General features: G+C 37.6%; 4 protein-coding genes across 5 annotated transcripts; all 4 read right to left on the bottom strand.

The window, feature by feature from the left end:
* Nucleotides 1–41: 41 nt before the first annotated feature.
* LOC111477774 (protein POLLENLESS 3-LIKE 2-like) lies at nt 42–2,125 on the bottom strand. Its single transcript, XM_023121660.1, has 4 exons — nt 1,893–2,125; nt 1,544–1,756; nt 1,293–1,448; nt 42–1,211 (listed from the first exon to the last, which is right to left on the bottom strand). The coding sequence occupies exons 1-4, from the start codon at nt 2,058–2,060 to the stop codon at nt 252–254; spliced, it is 1,497 nt and encodes a 498-aa protein (XP_022977428.1). The 5' UTR covers nt 2,061–2,125; the 3' UTR covers nt 42–251.
* A 2,865-nt stretch (nt 2,126–4,990) lies between these two features.
* On the bottom strand, nt 4,991–8,342 carry LOC111477775 (proteasome subunit alpha type-7-like). Its single transcript, XM_023121661.1, has 3 exons — nt 8,039–8,342; nt 6,942–7,356; nt 4,991–5,387 (listed from the first exon to the last, which is right to left on the bottom strand). Exons 1-3 carry the CDS (start codon nt 8,209–8,211, stop codon nt 5,226–5,228), a joined length of 750 nt encoding a protein of 249 aa, XP_022977429.1. The 5' UTR covers nt 8,212–8,342; the 3' UTR covers nt 4,991–5,225.
* A 985-nt stretch (nt 8,343–9,327) lies between these two features.
* LOC111477773 (alpha-mannosidase) lies at nt 9,328–19,045 on the bottom strand. The gene is made up of 29 exons (XM_023121659.1): nt 18,461–19,045; nt 18,285–18,368; nt 16,983–17,071; nt 16,729–16,903; nt 16,451–16,570; nt 16,270–16,353; nt 16,123–16,194; nt 15,918–16,031; nt 15,711–15,811; nt 15,534–15,627; nt 14,638–14,805; nt 14,423–14,509; nt 14,218–14,283; nt 14,072–14,128; nt 13,703–13,922; nt 13,354–13,490; nt 12,494–12,562; nt 12,350–12,406; nt 11,805–11,876; nt 11,660–11,707; nt 11,416–11,535; nt 11,112–11,177; nt 10,902–11,014; nt 10,713–10,797; nt 10,466–10,576; nt 10,299–10,394; nt 9,842–9,889; nt 9,668–9,736; nt 9,328–9,582 (listed from the first exon to the last, which is right to left on the bottom strand). Exons 1-29 carry the CDS (start codon nt 18,677–18,679, stop codon nt 9,394–9,396), a joined length of 3,030 nt encoding a protein of 1,009 aa, XP_022977427.1. The 5' UTR covers nt 18,680–19,045; the 3' UTR covers nt 9,328–9,393.
* Nucleotides 19,046–19,553: 508 nt separating this feature from the next.
* On the bottom strand, nt 19,554–24,696 carry LOC111478136 (26S proteasome non-ATPase regulatory subunit 4 homolog). Of its 2 annotated transcripts, none has more exons than XM_023122260.1 (10): nt 24,461–24,696; nt 24,185–24,298; nt 23,721–23,826; nt 23,265–23,379; nt 22,049–22,258; nt 21,640–21,952; nt 21,279–21,402; nt 20,538–20,641; nt 20,345–20,413; nt 19,554–19,888 (listed from the first exon to the last, which is right to left on the bottom strand). In XM_023122260.1, exons 1-10 carry the CDS (start codon nt 24,470–24,472, stop codon nt 19,844–19,846), a joined length of 1,212 nt encoding a protein of 403 aa, XP_022978028.1. In that variant the 5' UTR covers nt 24,473–24,696; the 3' UTR covers nt 19,554–19,843. The 2 variants fall into 2 exon arrangements, with proteins under 2 accessions (XP_022978028.1, XP_022978027.1); XM_023122259.1 differs by having other exon boundaries at nt 23,265–23,376; nt 23,718–23,826; nt 24,461–24,695.
* Nucleotides 24,697–25,117: the final 421 nt, after the last annotated feature.

The following is a 25,117-nucleotide window of genomic DNA, read 5'->3' as shown; positions in this document are numbered from 1 at the left end:
AAAGATTAAATTCATAATACAAGACAAAAAAATGAATACAATGAGTTCAGAAAAATGGAACAAGTTTTATTATCTGTCCTATGCCCCATATATTAGAGGCATATGTGAATTAAATAAACAACATATAAGCTAATGTAGACTGGTTGCCACCACAGTAAGCAGGCAGAGGAGAACAAGTTCATCTCCTATGCCTCAACTCCTAAAAATTATGAATTCAATTAGAAAGGTAAAAACTTGTTAAGTTAGAAGAGTTAGGCTCTGGGACTCAAGGAAAGTGTAATGCCTTCAAAAACCTTGAGCCTTTTCTCAACCTTACTTTGAATCATGCCACCACCGTCCACGGCGGCGCTGGCATTGGATACTGCTTGCTTCTCTGGTTCATCTGTGGAGCCTAGAACTGCAGCAAGAATAGCCTCTTCAAAATCATTGTCATCAGGCAATATTTCTGCCCATTTGTCTGTCTCCTCAGAGGTAGGAGATGACCTTCTTGTCTTAGTTTCAGGCCTCCCTGATTCCACTACAAATGGCCTTTTTGATTCCACCATGTCATTCATTCTCATTGAATTGGCTGCATTTCCAGACCTTGTTCTCTTCAGACCTTCAGGAAATTGGTTCCCCAAGGGGGCCTTTGAAATGGGTTCACTAAATAATTTTGATGAAAAAAATGGTTGAGCAGCAACATTGAATGAGTTCCCCCCGAAGGGAACTTGAACTTTTGAGCTGAATTTCTGCTGTTGAGGAGGAAGAACCATCTGATTTGCCAAGAAATTGGTATCAACATTCTCATCACCAAATTCACCTTGAATCACTGTCCTAACAGGATTTGTGACAGGCAATGTTGGAAAGGTTGTATGATCCTTGCAAGGTTGAGGTTGCCAAATCGACGAAGAACCGAGAAAGGCGTCGAAAAGCCGCCTCTGTTCGAGCCTATCGCCGCCCCCATTCATCATTTCAGACTCAAGATCTTGGAGCATCTGTTGTGCTCTTTCATAAGCTTTGAGGTGGGAATCTGTGCCTCTTGGCCCATCGGCAACTGCTGGCTTAACTCTGTGTAGAGTTGCTTTAGCCTCTGAAATTCTCCCTTGTTTCATCAAACAGATTCCAAGGTTACACATTTTGTTATTATCAGGTGCAATTGAAAGTGCTTTCCTATAAGCCTCTTCGGCTTCAACATAATTGTTTTGCTGCATCAGCGCCCATCCTAAGTTCCCCTAAACATAAATTCAAACACTTCAAAATCTAAGTTGAAATTCTCAGAGAAATTGTTGATTACAAGAATGTCATCGTCTTACGAGTAATCTAGTTGCTTCTTGCTCAACAGAGACTTGAAACTTCTTTCCTTGAGATCGGGCGGTTTTAGTCCGCTTACCATTGAACGCCAAACCTTGTTGGATCAAGAACAATTTATGTTTCAAAAGAGTTATCTGGTCGTCCAATCTTCCACATCTCTGTGGATTCAAATTTGAAATTACGGAAAAAACTAAGAACGAATCCAAGTAAAGAAAGAATGAATCGGAAAAAAAAAAGGAAAAATCATACAGACCTTGTATAGATCCAAAAGAATATTGTCCAGAGACTCCTGAGCCTGATCCGAGCATCGACTTCGCAACGATTTAATCGCTTCAATCGCTTCTTCGGCTCGATTCTGCTGCTTCATAACAATGGCCATGTCTTTCAAGGCACTATCAACTCTGTCCCCGGCATTAATGGCGGCCCAAAAAAGAGGAATCGCCTTATCCGGATCCTTGTTCACCAACTGAGCATAAGAAACAAGAAATCAGTACACTAAACTAACAAATTCAATAAACAAACCTCGAAATTCGAAAACAGAACTTAAACAAATTCAATTCGAAAACAGAACTGAAACAAATTCAAAAACCTAAAACTCTTGCCTGAACATTCTTTGCTCTAACATAGGGCGTATCGCCTACTGGAACCTTATGAGTGACATGGTGTGTATCGGAACGGAGCCTCGAAACGCCGAGAGGCTTCGCGGGAGAAGAAGGGGCGGATTTGGAAGGCCTGAAGCCCGGAGGAGCGTTCCACATGTCCTGCAGCATTGTGAAATCGAGAGTGGAAGAGAGGAGGGAAGTGAAAATGGAGGATAGGGCAAAGGGCTAAGCCGGAGATGAGTGAGAGATGTATCCAAAATGGAAGGGCTAATATGAGAGGATTTCCGAATTTATGACCGTTGGAGTTACTGTTCTACAAGTATACGTTGCAGGTTACACGTTTCCAATCTGGTATCTCTATAATTATAATTATCGGTATAAAAACTATATTTATATTTTTTCAAAAAAAAAAAAAAAAAAAAAGCCAATCTTTTATTGACATTAAAATAATTTTTATACTAGGATATATTATAATTATTTAGATAAAATCTTAGATAAAATATATTCAACATGAAATTAAATAAATAATAAAAATGATTAGTTCAAAAAGTAATATATAACAAAAATAATAAAATGATATAAATGTTTATTTATAAGTAATCCGTCCAGAAAAAATAAAAATATAGATGAGTGATGAGATAATGAAATTAAAAATAATAAAATAATAAAATAATATAAACAAAATATAGAAATTAAAAATAATAAAAACAAAACAAAAAAAAAATAATAATATAAACAAAACATAAAAATTAAAAATAATAAAAACAAAACAAATAAATAAAAATAAAATATAGATAAGTGGTGAGATAATGAAATTAAAAATAATAAAATAATAAAATAATATAAACAAAATATAGAAATTAAAAATAATAAAAATAAAACAAATAAATAAAAAAAATAATATAAAGAAAACATAAAAAATTAAAAATAATAAAAACAAAACAAAGAAATAAAAAAATAATATAAACAAAATATAGAAATTAAAAATAATAAAAGCAAAACAAAAAAAAATAATATAAACAATCATAAAAATTAAAAATAATAAAAACAAAACAAAAATAAATAAATAATATAAACAAAACATAGAAATTAAAAATAATAAAAACAAAACAATAAATAAATAAATAATATAAACAAAACATAGAAATTAAAAATAATATAAACAAAACATAAAAATTAAAATTAATAAAAACAAAACAAATAAATAAAAATAATAATATAAACAAAATATAGAAATTAAAAATAATAAAAACAAAACAAAGAAATAAAAAAATAATATAAACAAAGCATAGAAATTAAAAATAATAAAAACAAAACAAAGAAATAAAAAAATAATATAAACAAAACAAAGAAATTAAAAATAATAAAATAAAACAAAAAATTAAAAATAATAAAATAAAACAAAAAATTAAAAATAATAAAATAACAAAATAACAAAATAATATAAACAAAACATTAAAATTAAAAATATAAAAACAAAACAAAAAAATTAAAAATAACAAAATAATATAAACAAAACATAAAAATAATAAAATAACAAAATAATATAAACAAAACATAAAAATTAAAAATAATAAAAACAAAACATGTATTCACCTCAAACGTGTGAGTTTGAATAACCACGGGTGCAAACTCATTAATTCATAAGGGTTATTAATATATTAAGTTTTGCACCAATTCCTAAACCCAATCCTACTCGAAATGCTAATCGATTAACTCTTATAATTTGAGATCCAAATCGTATTTGGCTCGGGTCAACTCGAAAGTTTTGCATCAGTTCCTAAACCTAAACCTACTCGAAATGCTAATCCAGCTCGGTTAATCCTTATAATTCAAGACCAAAATCGAAAATTTTGCACCAGTTCCTAAACCCAATCCTATTCGAAAGGCTAATCTAACTCAACCTGACCCAAATATTCGAGACCCAAATCGAAAGTTTTGCACCAGTTCCTGAACCCAACCCTACTCGTTTTGTACCAGTTCCTGAACTCAATCCTACTCTAATTCAACTCAACCCAACCCAGCCCAAATTAACCCACTCAACTCATCCTTAACCCAACCCTAATCAAAATGTTAATCCAACTCAACTCAACCCAACCCAAATTAACCCCCCAACTCATTCATGAACCCACCCAACTCATTCTTGAACCCAACCCTACTTAAAATGCTAATCCAACTCAATCCAACCCAACCCAACCCAAATTAACCCACGCAACTCAACCCCCAAATTGAAAGTTTTGCACCACCAATTCCTGAACCCAACCTACTCGAAATGCTAATCCAACTCAACCCAACCCAACCCAAATTAACCCNCCCAACTCATCCTAAACCCAACCCTACTCGAAAGGCTAATCCACTCAATCCAACCCAACCCAAATTAACCCACCCAACTCAATCCCCAAATTTTTGCACTGAACCTAATCCTACTCGAAATGTTAATCCAACTCAACCTAATCCAACTCAACCCAACCCAATCCAAATTAACCCAACCCTTATAATTCGGGACTCAAAACCCAACCCTACTCGAAATATGCTAATCCAACTCAACCCAACCCAACCCTCATATTTCGGGGCTCAAATTAACCCAACCCTTATAATTCGGGACTCAAATTAACCCAACCCTTATAATTCGGGACTCAAATTAACCCAACCCTTATAATTCGGGACTCAAATTAACCCAACCCTTATATTTCGGGACTCAAATTAACCCGCCAAATTACCCAACCCAACCCTTATAATTCGAGACCTAAATTAACCCAAACCTTATAATTCGGGACCCAAATTAACCCAACCCTTATAATTCGGGACCCAAATTAACCCAACCCTTATAATTCGGGACCCAAATTAACCCAACCCTTCCATCTAGGTTGTCGGGTTGAATGTACATCACTAATAAGAAATTGTTTTTTATTCGAATTTAAACTCTAATCTAAATGGGTTAAAAATTCTAAACTGTTGCATAGTAATTGAAATTTTAGATTTAATTTATGAGGCCATAGATAAGAAATTAAATTTTAAATAATTTTTTAAAGCACTCATTCATGGATCAATTTTTAGAGTAAAAATTAGTAGAAGTCCTACTCAGTTCTCAGCAACAATAATACACAAAATCCACAAAATCACACAAAATCAGATGGTTTTACTATCCCATTGAACTCTGTTGAGAGGATAAACAGGCATTTTTCAGGGGCTACAACTACGGCCACCTTGTGTCAACGATGCACAAAATGGTGGTACAAGTTTGAAGGTTCAGAATCATAAGATTATTCACTAACTCCACCAGAAAAGTAAAGGATTAAGAACTAATGCCTGGAAAACATGTAAGAAAAGGGATCATGTTTCCTTGGGAGGAGCTTTTTTTGCAGCCTCAGCAGCTGCCTTTTCTGCTTCAATTTCTGCAACGAGAGCATCAATTTCAGCTTCTTCCAATTGTCGCAGTCCATGCTCCTTTGTCATCACGGCGACCTCTATGTTCTTTCCACCACTCTCAACAACCTGTATTTAAGAGAAAAAAGAATTCATGGTTTTTCCTTTGACTTGGTCGTGTATGACATGTAACATTATTGTGCAAACATTTAACGTCCACAAGAAAAATTACATGCCCATCCATTGTTGAGAATTGTTGGGAGGGAGTCCTATATGAGATAACCAAGGAAATGATCATGGGTTTATAAGTAGGGAATATTATCTGCATGAGACCTTTTAGGGAAAACCAAAGTCACGAAAGCTTATGCTCAAAGTGGACAATATCATACTATCGTAGAGGTTCGTAGTTCCTAACATCCACATGTTTTGTTCCTTACAGTAGCCCTTGCGCCAGAAATGGAATAAGGAATCAAGCAGAGCTATTTAGACATCTAAAGATACCAAACATGGATAACCAGGGTTGACCCCAAGAGCTATTTAGATATAAAAGTCATAAGAACTTCGGTGAATCTACGACGTGTATTTTTAGATGTCAATTCAATTTATACAACAAAAGTAGTTGTATACTCTTTTATTCTTGCTAGCTGTGTTATTGTTTTGCACATTTATATATTTATATTACGCACTTACCTTCAATGAAAAAGGGTGGGGAAATCTACGGGTAGTGTAAAAGAAAGTTGGGACTTTGGTAGACAGCTGAATGATCAAGAGATGGAGGATGCTCTCAACAACTTCTTAACCTAGGAACTTTTGCTGTACTCAGAGGCAGGACGACAAATTTCAGCTACCGGAGAGCTAGGTTTCTTCTCTGCTAAGTTCTCATACAGTACTAACACTTTGGAGAGTTACCCTTGAACGTTCTCAGCTAAGCTCTCATTCGATAATAGCGCTTTCGGAAGTTATCCTTCAACGCCCAATTTGTTAAGTTTTTCTAAACAGTTCCACCTTAGAAAATGCAAAATGTTTCTGAAGATTTATACCCACGTATGTTTAAACCCCTGCTAAAGTTCAGCTTAGAAATCCTTTCATGTATATCTGTCCGATTTGGTGTATTCTATGTAAGAGTGCTATAATTGCACAACAACAAAAAAAACACGTATTTAGCCATAAGTAGCATGCATCCAAGAGCTACTTGAAATGGTAATGTCTATTAATTACCAAATAACTTCAGGAAAGTAACTATAGGAAATGTGTGAATATAAAGATGGTGGCTTCCTAACTAAAATGTTCCGAAGTCAAGGACACTAGTTCAAGTAAGGTCATTAGTTTCCAAACTAAATCTAGAAACACAACTTCAAACTTCAAAGTTAGTCAAAATGAGCAGCACAAAATGACACTGGCGCAGTGAAGGAATTAACCGACTCTAGCACGTCACTCGTCAGTTACATTCACAGAACTTAATGAGAAACAGGAAAATTAGAAAGCAAGTTACTGCAAGATGCCCATGAAACCAATGTAAGGCAGTATAAATGGTATATGCAATTTCAAGCAGCACCAAGAAATTGAGAGAATGACCAAACAAAAGAACATGTGAGAATTGGATTCTTCCTAATAAAAAGGAAAGCGAAGCGACTTTACAAACATATACGAGGAAAATCTAACAAAAAACATTAATGAGCTCACCTCAAGCAATGCACGGATTGCAAGCTTCACAGTTTCCTGACCAGAAGTTTCCTTATAATTTTTCTCTAAAAATTCCCTTATCGAATTGGAGTTTCTACCAGTTGCATTTGCTTTCCAAGCCGAAAACGTCCCAGAAGGATCTGTCTGGTACAGTGAGGGTGTGCCAGTATATGGATCAAAACCTATAATCAAGGTTGAGAGGCCAAATGGTCTCACTCCACCACTTTGGGTATACTTCTGTTGGAGACCTGCAATGTAACGAGTAATATACTCAACAGTTACTGGATCCTCAACTGTAAGCCGATGGCTTTGACACTCGATCCGAGCCCTATTTATCAAGACACGTGCATCTGCCTTGAGCCCAGCACAAGCTAGTGCAATATGGTTATCAAGATTCACAATCTTCCTCACAGATCTGAAAATAAAAGGGGAATATCAGTAATGGTTATTTGACTAAATTTATGAATGAAAAATGCTCCATCAGTTACAAATTATGGTAAGGACATAGAACATGGGCGTTTGTTCAGCCAAGACGATTATTCCTGATACCGAGATTATTGGCATAAAACGTAGTCATCTTAGTATAGCAAAGCAAGCAGTCCAACGAGTACAACAAACCAGCAAGGTTAAGCAAGGGACACCACCAGGCACCATTTATTGAAATGATATCACCAGAATAGAACAAAATCGCATGAAATAAGCAGATAACGGGATGATTCGAACTACTATCCACCAGTTGCAACAATTGGAATATAGAAAACAACGTCAAAAATCATTAAACGCCAACCATCAGCCATTTTGGCAGGGAATTATCACGAAAAACTACAATTATACGCGTTCGTTACCCAGAGAACCATCAACCATTTTGGAAGGGAATTCCAAATCCCAATTTCTACAGTGCACCATGCCCGATCAGTTAAATTATGTAAAACATACCATGGCATTTAATCAGAAAACCACCAAACCGATCAAAAAATTCGAACACTGAACCATACAGAATCCCAAAAGAAATCAGTAAATCTCAGACCTTCACATTCCATTTCCCCATTTAAAATAGATCCACCCACAAGCTGGAACTGACAATGAAACGGAAGTACCTGGAGTCTTGGAGCTTAGGCGCAGCCTTCTTCTCAACACCGAGGACGATAGTATCGGTGCCACGAACACCAACGGCGGCGTTACCTTTCCGCACAGCTTCGAGAGCGTATTCGACTTGAAACAAATGACCGTCAGGGGAGAAGACAGTGATTGCCCTATCGTATCTAGCCATGGTTCTCTCGCTTCAGCTCTTACTATTTCTCTCGCGCTCTGCTTGCAGCGGGAATTATAGAGAAAAATCCCAACTTGAGCAACAAGGTATCAATCACTCAATTTTCTTTTTCATTAAGCATGACCTGTTCATATATATATTTGGTCCACATCTGTAAACAGAGACCTTTTATTCGACTAGATTGACAAAATAATTCTAAATTATCCCCATATGGATACCACTTGTTTTGGGCGCAAGTTTTCATAATTTTGCTTAGGATCAAATTTTTCGTCATTTCTGACAAAAATTCTTTTAACGGGGTTAGTGAGTAGTAAGGTTAAAAAACGAGCATAAAAAATTAGCTTAAAAGTGATGTCATAGCTCCAATGATTAAGACATATGCTAATAAAAGATACGAGGAAACTCAATGAAGAGAGTTTCTATGAGACCCCACGTCTGTTTTAGAGGAGAACAAAACATTATTTATAAGGGTATTCAAACATTTCCCTTTTAAAAACCTTGAGAGGAAACTCGAGAGGGAAAGTCCAAATACTCAGTTATGGGGGAAAATCAATATACTTCTAATGTCGAATCAGGATCAACTTGGACAGAAATAAAGTATTGGGTCGAACTCTTCTTTGGTGTCAAGGTAATAGCTTTGAATAGTCATCGACTCCCGAGAAAGGGTAGAAGAATGGGACCTATTATGAGACATCCAATGCATTACAGATGTATGATAAGGGTTATTCTATTCCACCTCTCAAAAAGAAAAGAACTTAAATCAAAATACTTAATAGTGGATTTAGGCGGTTACAAATAGTATTAGAACCAAATATCGAACAGTATGGTAGTAAGGGCGTTGAGCCTCAAAGGCAGGTAGACACCGAGCAGTGTGTACCATTGAGGACGCTGAGTCGTAAAAGGGAGTGGATTATGAGATCTCACATCGATTGGAGAGAAGAACGAGTGCTAGCGAGAATGCTGAGTCCCAAAGAAAGATAATTGTGAGATCCCAATCAATTGGAGAGAGAAACAAAATATTCTTTGTAAAGATGTTGAAACCTTGAGAGAAAGCCTGAAAGAAAAAGTTCAAAATGGACAATATTTACTAGCGGTGAATTTAGGTCGAGAGGCAATGATGTCGAACTCTCAACTTTATTGCTGAAAATATTTAAGTTACATAGAGGGGGATGAAATTTTGAGTCAAAATTTCAATATGAAAGTGCGAATCTCCATTGGGCCCAACTCCACAACAAGAGCTGAGTGGTCAATAGGGCCACCTCTAACTGGGGTGGCTTCTGTTTTGCCGTCTCCCTCAACGTTCCATGACATCTTTTTCATCTTTGATTTCAACTGATTTGCTGATAAACTCATCTCCTGCACCTCATTTATCTGAAAAAAAACAGAACCCCACCATGGAAACAGGTTAAAACCTTCATTTTACTTCACATTCTTGAGATGGTTCTTGTTTAGATACCATTTTCTTGAAGAACATTCTCTTCAGTTCCACTTTAGCCATTTTTGAATATTCAGGATCTTCTCCAGCCTGAACAGATCGCAGTCGAAATCGTTACGACTAGCTCGGATTCACTTATAAACTAAATGATTTGTAGTTTTTGACAGAGCCAATTCGGTGGGATGTTTGTTTTACCTCATATAGATGTGCCAACCGGACTAATACTCTTCCGTCTTTCAGCTCCTGCAGAACTAATAGTTTGAGAGAAAGCGAGAGTGTAACTTCCCTTTCGGGTTTCTCCTCAAGGTTTTAAAATGTGTCGGTTAGAGGGAGGTTTCCACACCCTTATAAGAAATGTTTCGTTAATTGATGTGAGATCTCACAATCTACCCCCCTTAGGGGCCCAACGTCCTCGCTGGCACCCTGCCCGATGTCTAGCTCTGGTATCACTTGTAATAACCCAAATCCAACTAGCAGATATTGTCCTCTTTGGGTTTTCTCTTTCGGGTTTTCCCTCAAGATTTTAAAACGTGTCTGTTAAGGTGAGGTTTCCACACCCTTATAAGGAATGTTTCGTTTCCCTCTTCAACCGATGTAGGATCTCACAAAGAGAGCGTAGAGCGAAAAACGAAGTCGATGCTGCAGTGATCACCTGAAGAGTAATCAAGGCAACATTGAGAGGGAAGCTGTAATTTGGATCCATTGTTGTTGATTTAGTCACCTTAGATGCTATCCAGCTCTCCCTTTTCTGTACAAACAGTAGATATTACAACCAAGAGATGGAATTTGGATGTTATTTACAGTATTCCTATATCATACCTCGTGTGCGAAAGCTAAGAGAAGCGAGGAGTAAATTTCCTGGCCCGTTTTTCGGCGCCAACGAGCTCCCAAACCCAGTTTGTCGATGTTCACATAGTAATTTCCCTTCACCTGATAAAAAGATTGTCAATGAGATATGAGGAAAGCATAAGATTCAGTTTTGTAGTTTATCAATGAAAAACATCAGAAACTCCTTCAAACAGAAACTGAACTCGAACGAGAATCGTGTTACAGTCGAATACTATACCGTTAACCCTTGACAACTGTCTTCAAGACACACCATTTCGTCGAGAGGTTCCCCGACTCCTCTACTGTCGTCCAAGATAGTGCGCCTTTTGCATTAATGAAAAACGAACAACTTAGCATTCCAATGTCTATGATAATTTGTATCCTGAAGCAAGTATCAGAGAATAAGAATGTGAGAAAGCAAATCAACCTATGAAGCATTAACTCTACTTGTCCATCTTTAATGCTGGCTGCTCCGGTGGCACGATCGACCAACACGGATAATTCAGTCTTTTTATCGGTAGCGTAAACCCCGAGGTTGAGCTGAGAAGAACATCCCAACAGAGCAAAGGTCATGGCCCCTATACTATCTACTTGATTAATGAACTTTATCACAGTCAATCAAGTCGTGGAGCATTACCGGGTAATAGTTTCCCGCCTGTGGTTCGTTCACAGAGAGATTCCAGTCTTGTCTATAATCTCGAACCTGCAAATAATACTCATGGTAACAACAAATAGAAATTATAACAGCCCAAGCCCACTGTTAGAAGATATTGTCCTCTTTGGGTTTTCCCTCGAGATTTTAAAACGCGTCTGCTAGGAAAAGGTTTCCACACTCTTATAAAGAATGTTTCGTTCCCCTCTCCAACCGACGTGGGATCTCACAGAAATGGTGCAGAACAAGATAATTCAAACTGAAAGTAGAACATTTGTATGCTAATTACCCGCTTTAAAAAGTCTCTCCCGTTCGAATCAGTGTAAAACACCTTATCCGTTACCATATTCGTCACCAATCTCGTGATGACCTCCTTTCCCACACTATCGTCCACTGGAATTGGACCAACCTTGAGAGTAGAATTTTACCAGAACCATTCAAATGAACGCTTAAGATATCAACAAGTATGGGACTTTTGCAAACAGGAAGATGAAAAGCAGAGCAGTTTGAGAATAAAGCTTCAGCATACTCACAGTGAATTCAAATTCAGCATGCTCTCTGTCTTTGTAAAGTCTAACGACCTAATACACAACCATACACTCAAAGATTAAGCCATGAACAGATATGATCCAAATGGACAGTTCCTTTGTCAAATTCATTCTATTTTTAGCAAGCAACCTGGTATACCCACGGACCGAATTGTTGGTGGACCTCATCGACCAGCGGTCCACGAATGATTTCCATAGGAACCTGTTGAGTTCAACATGAAAATGAGGAAAAAGAAGCTTGGAACATAATAAATACAAGAAAGTAAACATATTGATGCATATCTGTGAGATCTCATATTGGTTGGAGAGGGGAACGAAACATTCTTTATAAGGGGATGGAAACCTCTCCCTAGCAAATACATTTTAAAACCTTGAGGGGAAGCCCAGAAGGGAAAGTCCAAAGAGGACAATATCTGCCACATCGATTGGAGAGGGGAACAAGTGTCAATGAGGACGCTGGGCTCCGAAAGGAGGTGGATTGTGAGATCCCACATTGGTTGGAGAAGGGAACAAAACATTCTTTATAAGGATGTGGAAACCTCTCCCTAGCAGACACATTTTAAAACCTTGAGGGGAAGCCCGAAAGGAAAAGCTCAAAGAGGACAATATCTGCTAGTGGTAGACTTCGGCTGTTACAATATTACATAAAAAGAACAAGGGAAACACGAGGCTTACTGATCTTGAAATGATATTTGGTTCCCCTTGAGGCACAAAAATATATGCACCAGAATTCTACATGAAGAAATTATGGTAAAGTCATATTAGTATATGCCAGATATCAATTTCATGAAATATCTTCGTTGAAGGAGTTTGAGCGACCTGGTTATTGTTAATGGAACCTGTAGCTGAAGCATACCAAAGATAGCTTTGTTGTATTGGTACATCAACCTGGCATATGGAGATTTCTCAGTTAATTTTGTAAACATCATAAACTCCAAAGACAAAACAAACAAAAATTGAGTAAATATCACGGTAAGATCACGAGATCAATCATTCATAATTAAGTTAAATAGGTTAGGAATCACAGTCCACTTTGAGCATAAGCTCTCATGGGTTTGCTTTTGGTTTCCCCAAAAGGCCTCATGAAAGCTTAGGCTCAATGTGGATAATATCATACGATTGTGAAGGGTCGTGATTCTTAATATGATATCAGAGTTATGCTCTTAACTTAGTCATGTCAATAGAATCCTCAAATGTCGAACAGAGAAGTTGTGAGCCTTAAAGGTGTAGTCAAAAGTGACTCAAGTGTCGAACAAAGGGTGTAATTTGTTCGAGAACTTCAAAGAAGGAATCGAACCTCGATTAAGGGGAGGCTGTTCGAGGGCTCCATAGACCTCCGGGAGGCTCTCTAATGTGCTTTGGTCGAGGGGAGAATTGTTGGGAGAGGAGTCCCACATTGGCTAATTAAGGGGTTGATCATGGGTTTATAAGTAAGGAATACATCCTCATTGGCATGAGGCCTTTAGGGGAAACCAAAAGTAAAGTCATGAGAGCTTATGCTCAAAGTGAACAATAATATCATACCATTATAGAGAGTCGTGATTTCTAACAAAACATGCATCAAAACTTCGAAATTAACAAAATGCATATAATCACCAGCCAAGCAGTATACGATGAGCGACGTATGTCAACCTTTTAATGCTAAAAGAACTTCGAGTGGAAAAGGCGAGACAATTTACCCCGGTTTTTGAATTGTACATTCGTTTTAGTTGACCAGAAGCAATAGAAAAGGACATCTTCAAATGGCCAGGTCCAACAACAACGGTATCCTTCTGACTGTCAGTGTCAGTCGGAAGAAATTTAGATCTTCTTTTGCCTGAATAATTTTGGTACAAAAGTGAGTTAGAAGTCCCATATAACTTTTTTTTTATGGGATTTCAATGATTTTCTCAGCAGATAAGCACATCTTAAGATCCACTTCTAAGAACAGTGGAGAGATCATAACGCTCGAATTCAAAAGAGGTCCACTGTTCTTCGTCACGAGAAAGGAAAAACGACATAGACATCGATAGAACGACAAATATTTACCTCCACCACTTCCTTTAGAGATAAAGTACGTGTTCCATCCAAGTTGAGGAACCGACACTTGAAACAGAAGCCAGTACTTGGGAAATTGTCCCCTTGCCCGTCCCGAGTAGGCCTTCACATAGAACTCGCTTATGTTTTTCGTGACATTATCAATGGCTAGAAATTGCGACTCAATGGTTTTGCCTGAGATATCTTGGACTACAAGATCAGCATCATGAACCTGATGAAAGTTTTCCTTTTCAGATTACATGAATAAAACAAATTCGAGTCTTCTCTTCCCATTCATATTGAAGATGATATAGTAATGATCAAAGTCAATCAATTGTCAAGAATGTGAAACCGAGCAAGCAAAAGGAAGTTTATACTCACTGGTATTCTAACAATATCGTTACGAATCCATCCAAGCGGGTTGTACACCACCACGACCTGACCGCAGACACGTTTACTCGTCACATTGTAGTTGAAAACTTTGAAGAGCGTGTTTTCGAAGGAAAGGGAAAGGAAGGGAACATTACCAAACTATTCCCTTCTTGAATATCTTGCTCAGTTGGTGGGCAGAAACTGATATTGAGTAACGGGCACTACTTAACAAAAAATAAAGGGAATTTCAGATAAAGTGCAACAGTTCCAACAAAATAATAAGAAAAAGGATCTGAGTGACCCAAAAATGAAGAACTTATAAAAATAACGTCAGAGATCCAAGCAACAACAAAACAACACCTGGCTTAGTGTTTTTGATATCTCGCAATGATCACCCAATTTCTTTTGTCCAAGGCAAACAAGGGCAGAATTGACTACTGCTTCAGCCTGTAAATGTTTCCACTGTCTTTAGTTTAAAAGCTAAGATATATTTAAGCTTACAAGAAGAACACAGGGTAAACTAGAGTGCGAATATGGGATCCAACCGAGTCTCGAGCGAGAAATATGGAACCCACCTCAGAGGATCCTGCAGCAAGCCGTTTCGTATAGTCATTTGTAGTATGCTGCTTAGCAGTACCAGTCACTGCATCATGGTGCTGTGCAATCCCCAAAGCATCGCCAAGACTATAAGTATTTGGGCCACTGGATCTCCTTCCAACAAGGAATTCGAGCTGTCGGGCTGCCTATTTTGAAACAGAAGATTATTCAACTGATGTGGACTTTTAACATGTACCAAGAAATTTAAGAGCTATGAGCAAGCAGTTCAACTTGGCATTACAATTGAAGATCTTCAGCAGCTTTATTCAAGGGGCCAACAAAATGTTAGAGATTGTAACTGTGATATCATACCTCGGTTGGGGAGGAGAACGAAGCATTCTTTACAAGGGTGTGGAAACCTCTTTCTAGCAGACGCGTTTTAAAAACCTTAAGGAGAAGCTTGAAAGGGAAAGTTCAAAGTGAACAATATCTACTAGCGGTGGGCTTGGACCATTACAAAATGGCATCAGAGCCAGACACCGAGCACACCAGTGAGGAGGCTGAGCCCCGAGGGGTTGACACGAAGCGGTGTGCCAGCAAGAACGTTGGGACCCGAAGGGGGTGGGTTGGGGGATCCCACATCAATTGGAGAAGGGAACGAGTGCCAACGAGGACGCTGGGCTCCAAAGGGGGTGGATTGTGAGATCCCACATCGGTTAGGGAGGAGAACGAAGCATTCTTTACAAGGTGTGAAAACCTCTCCCTAACAAATGTGTTTTAAAAACCTTGAGGGGAATCCCGAAAGGGAAAAACCCAAAGAGAACAATATCTGCTAGTGGTGGGTTTGCGCCGTTACTGTAACATTCCAAAAGTTAAAACTCCAACATAGATTTAGTCACTCTTTAATAAATCCTCAGCTACCCTTATGACATACCAAGTAATATCCACTCAGCATCCTTATATATCCTTTAAACGCTGGACGACTTGTAAAAAAGCCGGTCCAGTACGCATGTTCACGATCAGCATACCTGTTATTATCAATGTGGAAGCAAATTGTTCAATTACATAATACCAAAACAAAGTTAAACATAAAAGATGATGCAGGACTCACGGGAAAAAATCATCGGTTTTCAACGGCCATGATTCATTCGCTGCATTTTTTGCATCAGTATATATGGATGGTGTTGAATACAAAGCATTAATCCGACCGTCCTGATAAATTATGCATTCCCAAAACAACAAAAACAAGTGGGAAACGGTAACCCAGTAATCAGAATGCAAAACACGTGCCAAAGAATCGTGTTTCGGTCAACCAAACCTTTTTAACATAGTGAATAAACTTATCCATCTGCTTGAACCAGGACTCAGCATATTGGTACTGAAAATCATCACCCATTGTCCACATAATATGATTAGTCCTAGTGACATTAGCCTGCACATACATGATACAACAGTGCAAATAATTAACCAATGTTTCCCTGAAGCCTAAAACCAGAATGCAAATCATCAAGTGGAGATATTACTTGGGTCAGAGCTGCATCTATAAAATCATTAACTCGTTGTTTAACGTTGTAGTCGTAAAGTAAAGGATCATCCTGCAGTTTTATTATATTAGTTAAGATGAACGTTACCAAGGATTTCGAGTAGTCTTTCGTTAACAAACATTAGACCTGAATAATATTGGTGTTGTCGTTCACTTCAAAGTGAAAACCAGGAGGAGGACTGTAATGTACAGGGAAGGCGTTTGCAAAGATCTGCAAGCGAACAGCAAGTACAAAAATAAGTATATTTACAACAGCAGGTAAGAAAGAATGGCATTGTAGGAGAGTAAATCTGATGAGTTTGGTACACCTGAGATGAAGAACCAAATGTTTTGGAGCCACGCCATACGACTTCTAGAGATTTATCGACCATCCGCTTTGCTCTATCCTGATAATCAATCCTTGCAAAATGTACAGAGTCGAAACCGACCTGGAAAAAGCACGGGAGTCGAGAACTATGCGTTAGAAGTTCCCATGCCAGAACTACAACACAGGTGAGCGTGGCCAAGCTAGTTTCATCAAGGAAAAGTGAATACATGGTAAAAAAACTAAGGAAAAATGGGATTGGAGATCGACGAAACAAAGAACCTCAGCACCGAGTAAATAAGCTTGCACGGCAGAGTGGCCGAATGGATCAATTTGCCATCCAGCACGAGGAACCGTGTTGAACTCTTCCTTTATAACGCTGTGCCCCAGAGTGGTTTGGTCAATCATGTCTATGTAATGACATGTTGCTTCATCATGCATACACCAACCTCCATTTCTAAAGATACAGAAAAGTATTGGTAAATATCCTCAATATAAGGCTCAGAGAAAGGCTAAGTTGTTTTATAATTGCATACATGAATTCCAACTGGCCAACTTCAACAAGTTCTCTCACTCGTTTTTGAAGCTGGGGACTTTGCTGTGACCACCATCGCTGGAAAAATGCCTAAGCCATTCACAATGAACTTCATTAAAAACAATTTACATAGCTTTCTCATGCTGTTGCTGCCTAATTTAGGAGATCCATAGTGTTAACTTCAACATGGATAGAGATATCAAATTTAAGATGGAACACTATATGTATATATACTATGGTTGGGAGTGTTTTTTGGCTGTTTCACACAAAATTTTCACGTTCGAAATTAAGATAAAAACACCCCAAAAAAGAGTGTGTAGAGTGTTTTTGTGAGATCTCACATCCATTGGGGAGGAGAACGAAACATTTTTTAAAAGGGTGTGGAAACCTCCCTCTAGCAGACGCATTTTTGAAACCTTGAGGGAAAGCCCAAAGAAGACAATATCTGCTACCGGTGTGCTTGGGCCATTGCAAATGGTATCAGAGCCAGACACTGGGCGATGTGCTAGCTAGAAGGCTAAACCCCGAAGGGAGTGGAATCGAGGCAGTGTACTAGCAAGGACGTTGAGCCCTGAAGGAGAGTCCCATGTCGATTAGAGAAGGGAACGAGTGCCATTGAGGACGCTCGACCCCCAAGGAGGTGGATTGTGAGATCTCACATCGAAGCATTTTTTACAAGGGTGTAGAAACCCCCCCTAGCATACGCGTTTTAAAAACCGTGAAGGGAAGTCTGAAAGGTAAAGTCCAAAGAAAACAATATCTGCTAGCAGTGTGCTTGGGTCATTACAAATGGTATCAAAGATAGACACCAGGCGATATACCAGCAATGAGGTTGAGCCTTGAAGGGGGTGGACACGAGGTGGTGTGCTAGCAAAGACGTTGGGCCTCGAAGGGGGTGGATTGGGGGGTCCCACATCGATTAGAGAAGGGAACAAGTGCCAACAAGGACGTTGGGTCCCGAAGAGGGGTGGATTGTGAGATCCCACATCGGTTGGGGAGGAGAACGAAGCATTCTTTATAAGGGTGTAGAAACCTCCCTCTAACAGACGTGTTTTAAAAACCTTGAGGGAAAAATCGAGAGGGAAAAATGACAATATCTACTAGCAGTATGCCTAGGCCGTCACAGTTTTACTCAAGGAATTGACCAGTAATCGCTTTAAAAGTACTTTTCAAGAGTACATAGCCAAGCCACAAATCATTGAGCTCATCTCATTTAGCTTATGCTTTTGTTAAAAGTACTCATTCTAGATACCCTCACAAAAGAATGAATCCCAGTGATTAGAACAGGCAGAAAAGAACTTACCATTTCAGCAAACACAAACTTCCTGTTTGAATCACGAAGCAAAGAACTAACAACCGAATCAAGCACATTCTGCACACACGCTCCCTATATGAACACCATCAAATTCAACCATCAAAAAATGGCATCCAAATCCAAGAAAATCTATGATGAACACAAGATCATAGATATCAATTAACCTGAATACTGTTATTTGAACCAACATAGTACTGATCGATCGTCTTCAACCAACCAACATCATCGTGCGAATGAGCAACCAAGTGAACATTCAACTTGCCTTCCACAGCACCACCACCAGTGTCATAGCTCACAAAATTACAGCTCACTTCAACACAAAAGGATATCAGCACAAGAACCAGAAACAAAAAGGGTAGCCCAGAACTGGGTTGCTTCTCCATTATTCAACGCCGATTCCCCCAACTCCATTGTTCATACAGCAAAATATAGGCGAGAGGTGAAAAAAAATGGGATGGGGCCTCTTGCCTTTTGGATTTTTCTGGCCGGCTTAGAAAACGACCATGACTCTGTCGGGTCTTTAAAACCTTGAAACCAAACCTCCGTACAAGAGATATTATTGACCTCCATTGACGAGTTCCTTGATCTGTCCGTTCAATTTCCATAATAGAAACTTGAACTCGAATCATGGGCAATACAGATTCAGGAATATGAAGGGCTTTTCATCGAGCTTAATGAATTAAACTAAGATTTTGTGTTATCCACTGAAATGTCCACAATAAGGAAGATTGTAACGGGGGAGAGTTGTCTGTCGGTTTGGATAAGTAAAATAAGGGAGCTGATTTTCAGTGGTTGGTAGGGAATTTAATGGCCATCACTTCCACGATGAATGTGGAGGGAAAACGACGGTCGGATTTTACGGTGGGAAGTTAATGATTGTTCCCTTTTTTCAAATTTTTTTTTTTTTTTTTTTTTTTTGGGTAAAATGATAACAATATGGAAGTTATTCTTGGGCCCCAACCGACAGAGTGACAGTGCAGGTTTATCCTTATCAGAAGTTTCTTAAATTGATCGTCCATTTTCCCAATCGATATTATAAATTAATTTAAAGCCACATTTTGACGATAACTTCCTTTCTTTCTTTCATCACAGAAAATAACAAAAACATATCGAGAAGCCACTCTCATCCTTCCATGAATTTTATTTAATAATGTATTTTTAAAATAGCATAACTTTGATTTATTATATTTTATCCTGAGTTTCATTTCTAGAAGGTACCGTTTAAAGACCTATTGTTAAAAGACTTATATAAACACATTCAGACACAAACATATCATTTTCATTGAATAAACAAAATGTGTTGAATGAGGATATGAAGGAAAATAATGTTCTGAAGCTATTGGTCCTATCCTGTCACATTAGGGAAGAACTTGTAGGGTCTTTGTCTGACAATGAAGAAGATGAGATATCAAGATCCAGAATGGAGTAAGGCACACGGCAGATACCATATATTTTGATACGAAAAGATAGCAATTTAGAGACGGGAGAGAATGTTGAAGGAATTGAGGGTAAGAATCTTCCTTGGCCGAACCCGAGCTTGAAATGCCTCATTTTTCATCTTCCTTTGATGCTTTGTCTTCATTTTTCTTATCCTGCGTGCAGCAAAAAATGTAATCCACATTCAAATTCATTTATCCATGTTGGCTTTGCCTAGTTATGTTGAAAGTTTTCGGTTAACATATTTTGTCAAAAGACGAAGAAAAGGAAATCCACGAAAAGAGAGAGAGCCTAGTACTAAACATATTCTAAATGTCGACTAATTAACACTATTTGATAACGATTTCATCTTTAGTTTTCTGTTTTTAGTGCAACCAATGGAAATATGAGTTGAACCTTTGACTTCAAAAAAAAAGAAGAAACTATACTCACTTTGGCCTGATTTTCACTTCTTAATCAAATCAATTCTGAAAACAAGTTTTAACTTTTTACAAGACAAGAGGACTAACAAAAGGACCAAACTGCAGACAGGTACTTGACCGAACACTCTGGTCAAAACAGTTATCCTTGCAATTTCATCAGTTAAATATGCGAAAGTTGACACGACTCACCTCGGCTTGGCTTTGCATGGAAGCAAGCAAATCTTTTACAGAAGGGTCATTTGGATCTACGCCTGGAAGCTGCAAAGGAATTTTTTTTGTTACTATTTCACTGGAAGCCGAGAAACTACAAAGAGAATATGCTTTAATTTCTCAACATAGAAAAGAAAAATATGGGAGAAAAGCTGAGACTATGTATACATACTGAAGCTAGAATAGAAGACACAAAAGACTGATCGGCCAACAATTTGCTCATATCTGTCTGACTTGTCGAATCACTAGACCCTTCCTGCACCGATAACTGAAGAGCTGCAAGCCAACTATCAGATTGATGGTTTTGTATGGACATGAAGAAAAATGATCAAACCAGTCTATCCATCAAGCTATGAATCACAAATACAGATAGCACACAATAGGGACACAATGACACGTCATTAATTCAAAATCTTAGCCTCAAACGCAACAAGGATATGTTTATGAAAACATATATCATTCTTATACGGAAAAACTCAAAGTCATACATAATACCACAACCATATTATGTATTTCGCTTTCAAAATTTTATTGTTTTCCTTCTAAATTACAATTTATGTGGTGTCTAACAAACGTTAGACCCACATTCACACTATTTGCGATGTCTAATGGTCAATTTAGCTAACTAGGTGCTGTCTTGGAAACGGACAAGTTAGCCAAACTCAAATGTTTGTACTTCTCAACAATCAATTATCATTACGGATAATTAGTCCTCTCGTTTGTTATTAATCAGCAACATGTCAGCATGAACAATATCATGCAGCCCATAGGGTGATCGAGTAATGATTTGAGGAGTTTTCTCTAGAAACTCCAATGACAAAAAGATGCTAGATGAAGAGAAAGCAAACACGTATGTACTCGTGAGTCGGTGAAAGCCTAAAAAATGGGAAAACGTGAAACAGCAAGGAATTACCAAGTGCCAAATCAGGATCATCTGATGTTACTTCAGACATGTCAATGTCTCGTATGTCACTGGTAGCAGAAGGATTATCCATCGACATAGCAAGGGCTTGTTGTAGCAGAGCATTATCATCATCCTATAATCCAGAATCAACTCAAATAATAAGAATTGTTTTTGCCCTTCTGCTAACTACGTCTCTCAAGGATAGCAAAGTTTATTCAGATCGGAATAGAAGAAAGAGAACAATATGTTCGAAGGCTAACGGTTAAAATCAAATTACTCTGAAAAGTTGGATTTTAAAAGAGCAGTCTAGCAACAAAACAAAACAAAAAATTGCTAGAATATAATTATCTAAAAGCCAAGCTACACTGACCATTATATCAGCAGTCTTGTTTTCGGCATCAGAAGTTGCAAGTTCAGGACGCTCAGTCATAGTTGCATCCTGTGAGCCAGATGGCTGCTCTGCTTCTTTTTCTTGCTTTGTATTCTCCTCTGCCGCCTTTTTAGCAGCTGCTTCTTGTCTGGCCCTCTCCTCTTCCATTGAAACTCTAAGAGCAAGGGCAAGTTCAGGATCTAAGTTGGGATCAACTCCAAAATCAAAACCAGATACGCCACCAGCAGCAGCAGCCGCAGCAGCTGCTGCAAAACCACTTCCACCTTCCCCGTCTCCAGTAAAGATAGGAGTACTGAAATCAAATAAAGAAACCTTAAAACGAGGATACAAAGTGTTATGAAACAAAAAGTACAAAAAATCTTGAAATAAAACAGACTCAAAACCAAACCTGATGAGTACATCAGAGAGTACATTTGGACCAGCAGGAACATGAACAATGTGACTGGTGTCATTACTATTCACAGCTGCCAGAAGACTTTCCAGTTTCTCAGGTTTGCCATCATCTTCTTCGCCAAAATCAACAATATCGAGGGTGACATTGTTCTTCTTCAACTTCCTTCCAATCGCCTCCAGTAACTTTTTCTCATGTTTGACAGGACTGCATCAGCCATTTTGTAATGATAAATTAATATAGATGGAAAAATTTTGTTTCAGAAAGCTAAAAGTGAATTATTAAAGCTCATCTTGGCAGGATCTTAATTTCTCGAAATCTTCATAAACCAGTTAAAGAAGGAAAATATCCCATGTAATTAAAGTCTTCCTTTGAATATTACCCTTTTGGGAGGCCTTACCACAAAACACATAATTTACATTTCCTTGCATCCATATTGGCCGATTAAGATTTATCATTTTAGACTAAAGGACACAGTTGTTTAACCTATAGAACAGATCCTGTTCAAGTAAGGTCGTATTAAGATTTATCATTTGAATTTGAGGAGCCTTTATTCACCAAATGTATAGAGCACTAATCATTGAACATGACGCTTATAGGTAAGTTGAACAATTGAACAAGGTGTCATTCTGAATTATTATGCTATTTAAACTTTTAGTCGTGGCTGGTTGAGATTTATCCATTCTGAGAACACCTTGTTCCACACTGAGATTTAGAAGCACACGTGTTGCTCTGAAACAGAGAAGTTGACTCACTTCAAACAGCTTCTCATGGTATTAAATATTAATGTGGACTTTAAATTATGTCAATGCTGACAGTTGCGGTAAATTGTTAGTTTATCAGATTTCAATTTTTTTTTTTTTTAATAAGATTCAGTAGTCATCTTCATGCTACAGAGTTTTCTTTTCTTTTTTTTTCTTTTTTTTTTTTTTTTTTTTTTTTTTTTTTTTTTCTTTTTTTTTTTTAATGCATTTGGATTTGTTCAACCATTACAGGCTCAAGTGGAGTTCATCAATCAGCGAGGGTTATTAAGTCAGGTGAACTTCTAATTCAAAACATCATTCAACCACATCTAACCTAAGCATAAACACCCTTGTGACATTGCAACCCCGAGGTGAGCATCTTGGCATAAGCCTCAAAAACTTCTTTAAATATTTTATTGGAGTACCGTAATGGTAGTAGCGAGGGTAAAAAAAACTTTTAAAGCACGTACCTGCCAACAAATACTATAATCCTTTGTTGCTGCTTTTTGTTCTGACGATGCTTAAGAGCCAACTGAGCCACCTGGATGCCAGCTGCGAGGTTTATCTCACCACCTATCTCCAGGCCTAGATTTAAAGTTTGGGATGTAGTTTAAACGACTTAAAATACATAAGATGGACTAAAACTAGTTAATAGAACAAACTACAGAGCAATATGAAGTAGGGAATTTCTTATCCAACAATATATTGCTTTTAAGTCCAGAAATAACCAGGAATCCAGGAGAACTGGTGTGACTTCCTCTCTATAACAATACAATACAAATTCAAAAGAACTCCAATTTTTCAATGACTACAGACAAGTGAAGGAGAATAGAAGAAAAGGGCCAACACTTAAGGACAGAAGATTGGTATCTGGTGGTAGGTCTGCGATGCTACGAACTACAATAACTAGAATAAATGAAACTAACCGTGCATGCATGCCAGTATCTTGCCAAGGTCAGTGGTCGGAGTGACTAGCACACGAACACCTTTTCCCGCCATTGTCAGAACTCCAACCGTATTCTCTGGATTAGACTGTAAGAACACAAAATGTTCGTTCACAGTTAATAATAACAATCCACGCAAACAACACATAGGGAGTTGTCTTAGAAGCAAATTCCAAACACGACAAGCCTCCTATGCATTCCTTCTAAAAAGAAAATCGAACAGAGAAATTATCAGGATGTGTTTTCTCAAAATTGGATCCTAAATCAAGAACTACAGAGATAAAGTGATCGGCCAACTTGCGCTATTCAGATCATAGGATGAGAAACTTGCAACGGAATCCCAATTTGCGCAATATAACTTTGAATGAACAGTCTTCTTCATTTTTAGAGACTCCCGTAGCTAAAACGGCTAGAGGAAATCAAAACACGGGTTCAGGATCAGTTACCTGCGTCTTGGCGCCACAAATAAGATTGATGGCATCTTCTTGAGCTTGAAATCTTGAAGGACTGTAATCTCCATTCCGCATCCATTGGGAGTTGTCAATACAGATCATCGTTGCCTAACTCAATCGAGACAACGAGAGTCAAATTAGTAAACCCTAACATGCGATAATAATAGCAAGAAAACCACATAATTCTCAAATTTGAGGAATGAAATCTCGAAACTGTATGCAAATCAGATATTTGAAATGGAAAAACAGAAATTGTAGGATGAAATAAACCTCGAGAACCATCGTTGCGGAAGGAAAGGTAGAACTAGGGAAGACAAAGCGGAAGCTACACAAACACTTCGGTCTTCCCTGCAAATCTTTGCTTGTTTCCTGAGCCAAAGAAGACGCAATCTAGTGCCTCGCAGTATGGTCTATTGATCCTATTAAGCCAATGATAAGGCGCCACGAACATTCAGAAAGAACTACTTGATACGACGTCGTTGTTTGGGTGCATGGTTTTCTTCCACTATAGGATTGGTATCAAGGCGATAAAGATAAAGAATTTGAATTTCATTTTAAATTGGGTAAATTTTAATGTTTTTTTCTTTTAAAAAACCTCTAAACAAAAATTAAAATAGAATTTAAAACTATAAATTACATAAATTAAACTTTAAACTTTTTAATCAATTTAGATAATGAATAATTTTTACTTGTGTATAAATTTTATTTAAATGTACGTTTTTTATTAATATAAGGATATTTTCTTCTATTTTTCTCATAATTTTATGCGATAATATTAGTATAAATTTGAGACAACAATTATTTGGGTGAGTTTGATTTAATTATAAATAAAATTGAATTATATTAACCAATTATTTCTAAAATTTAAGATTATAAATTAATTATTTAAAAAAAATACATTAAATAGAATATATTACTTCTTCATTT

The sequence above is a fragment of the Cucurbita maxima genome, unplaced genomic scaffold, assembly GCF_002738345.1.
Source record: "Cucurbita maxima cultivar Rimu unplaced genomic scaffold, Cmax_1.0 Cma_Scf00004, whole genome shotgun sequence".
In the NCBI taxonomy this organism is placed as follows: domain Eukaryota; kingdom Viridiplantae; phylum Streptophyta; class Magnoliopsida; order Cucurbitales; family Cucurbitaceae; genus Cucurbita; species Cucurbita maxima.
The sequence above is the reverse complement of the archived record's forward strand: the minus strand, read 5'-3'. Positions and strand labels throughout refer to the sequence as shown.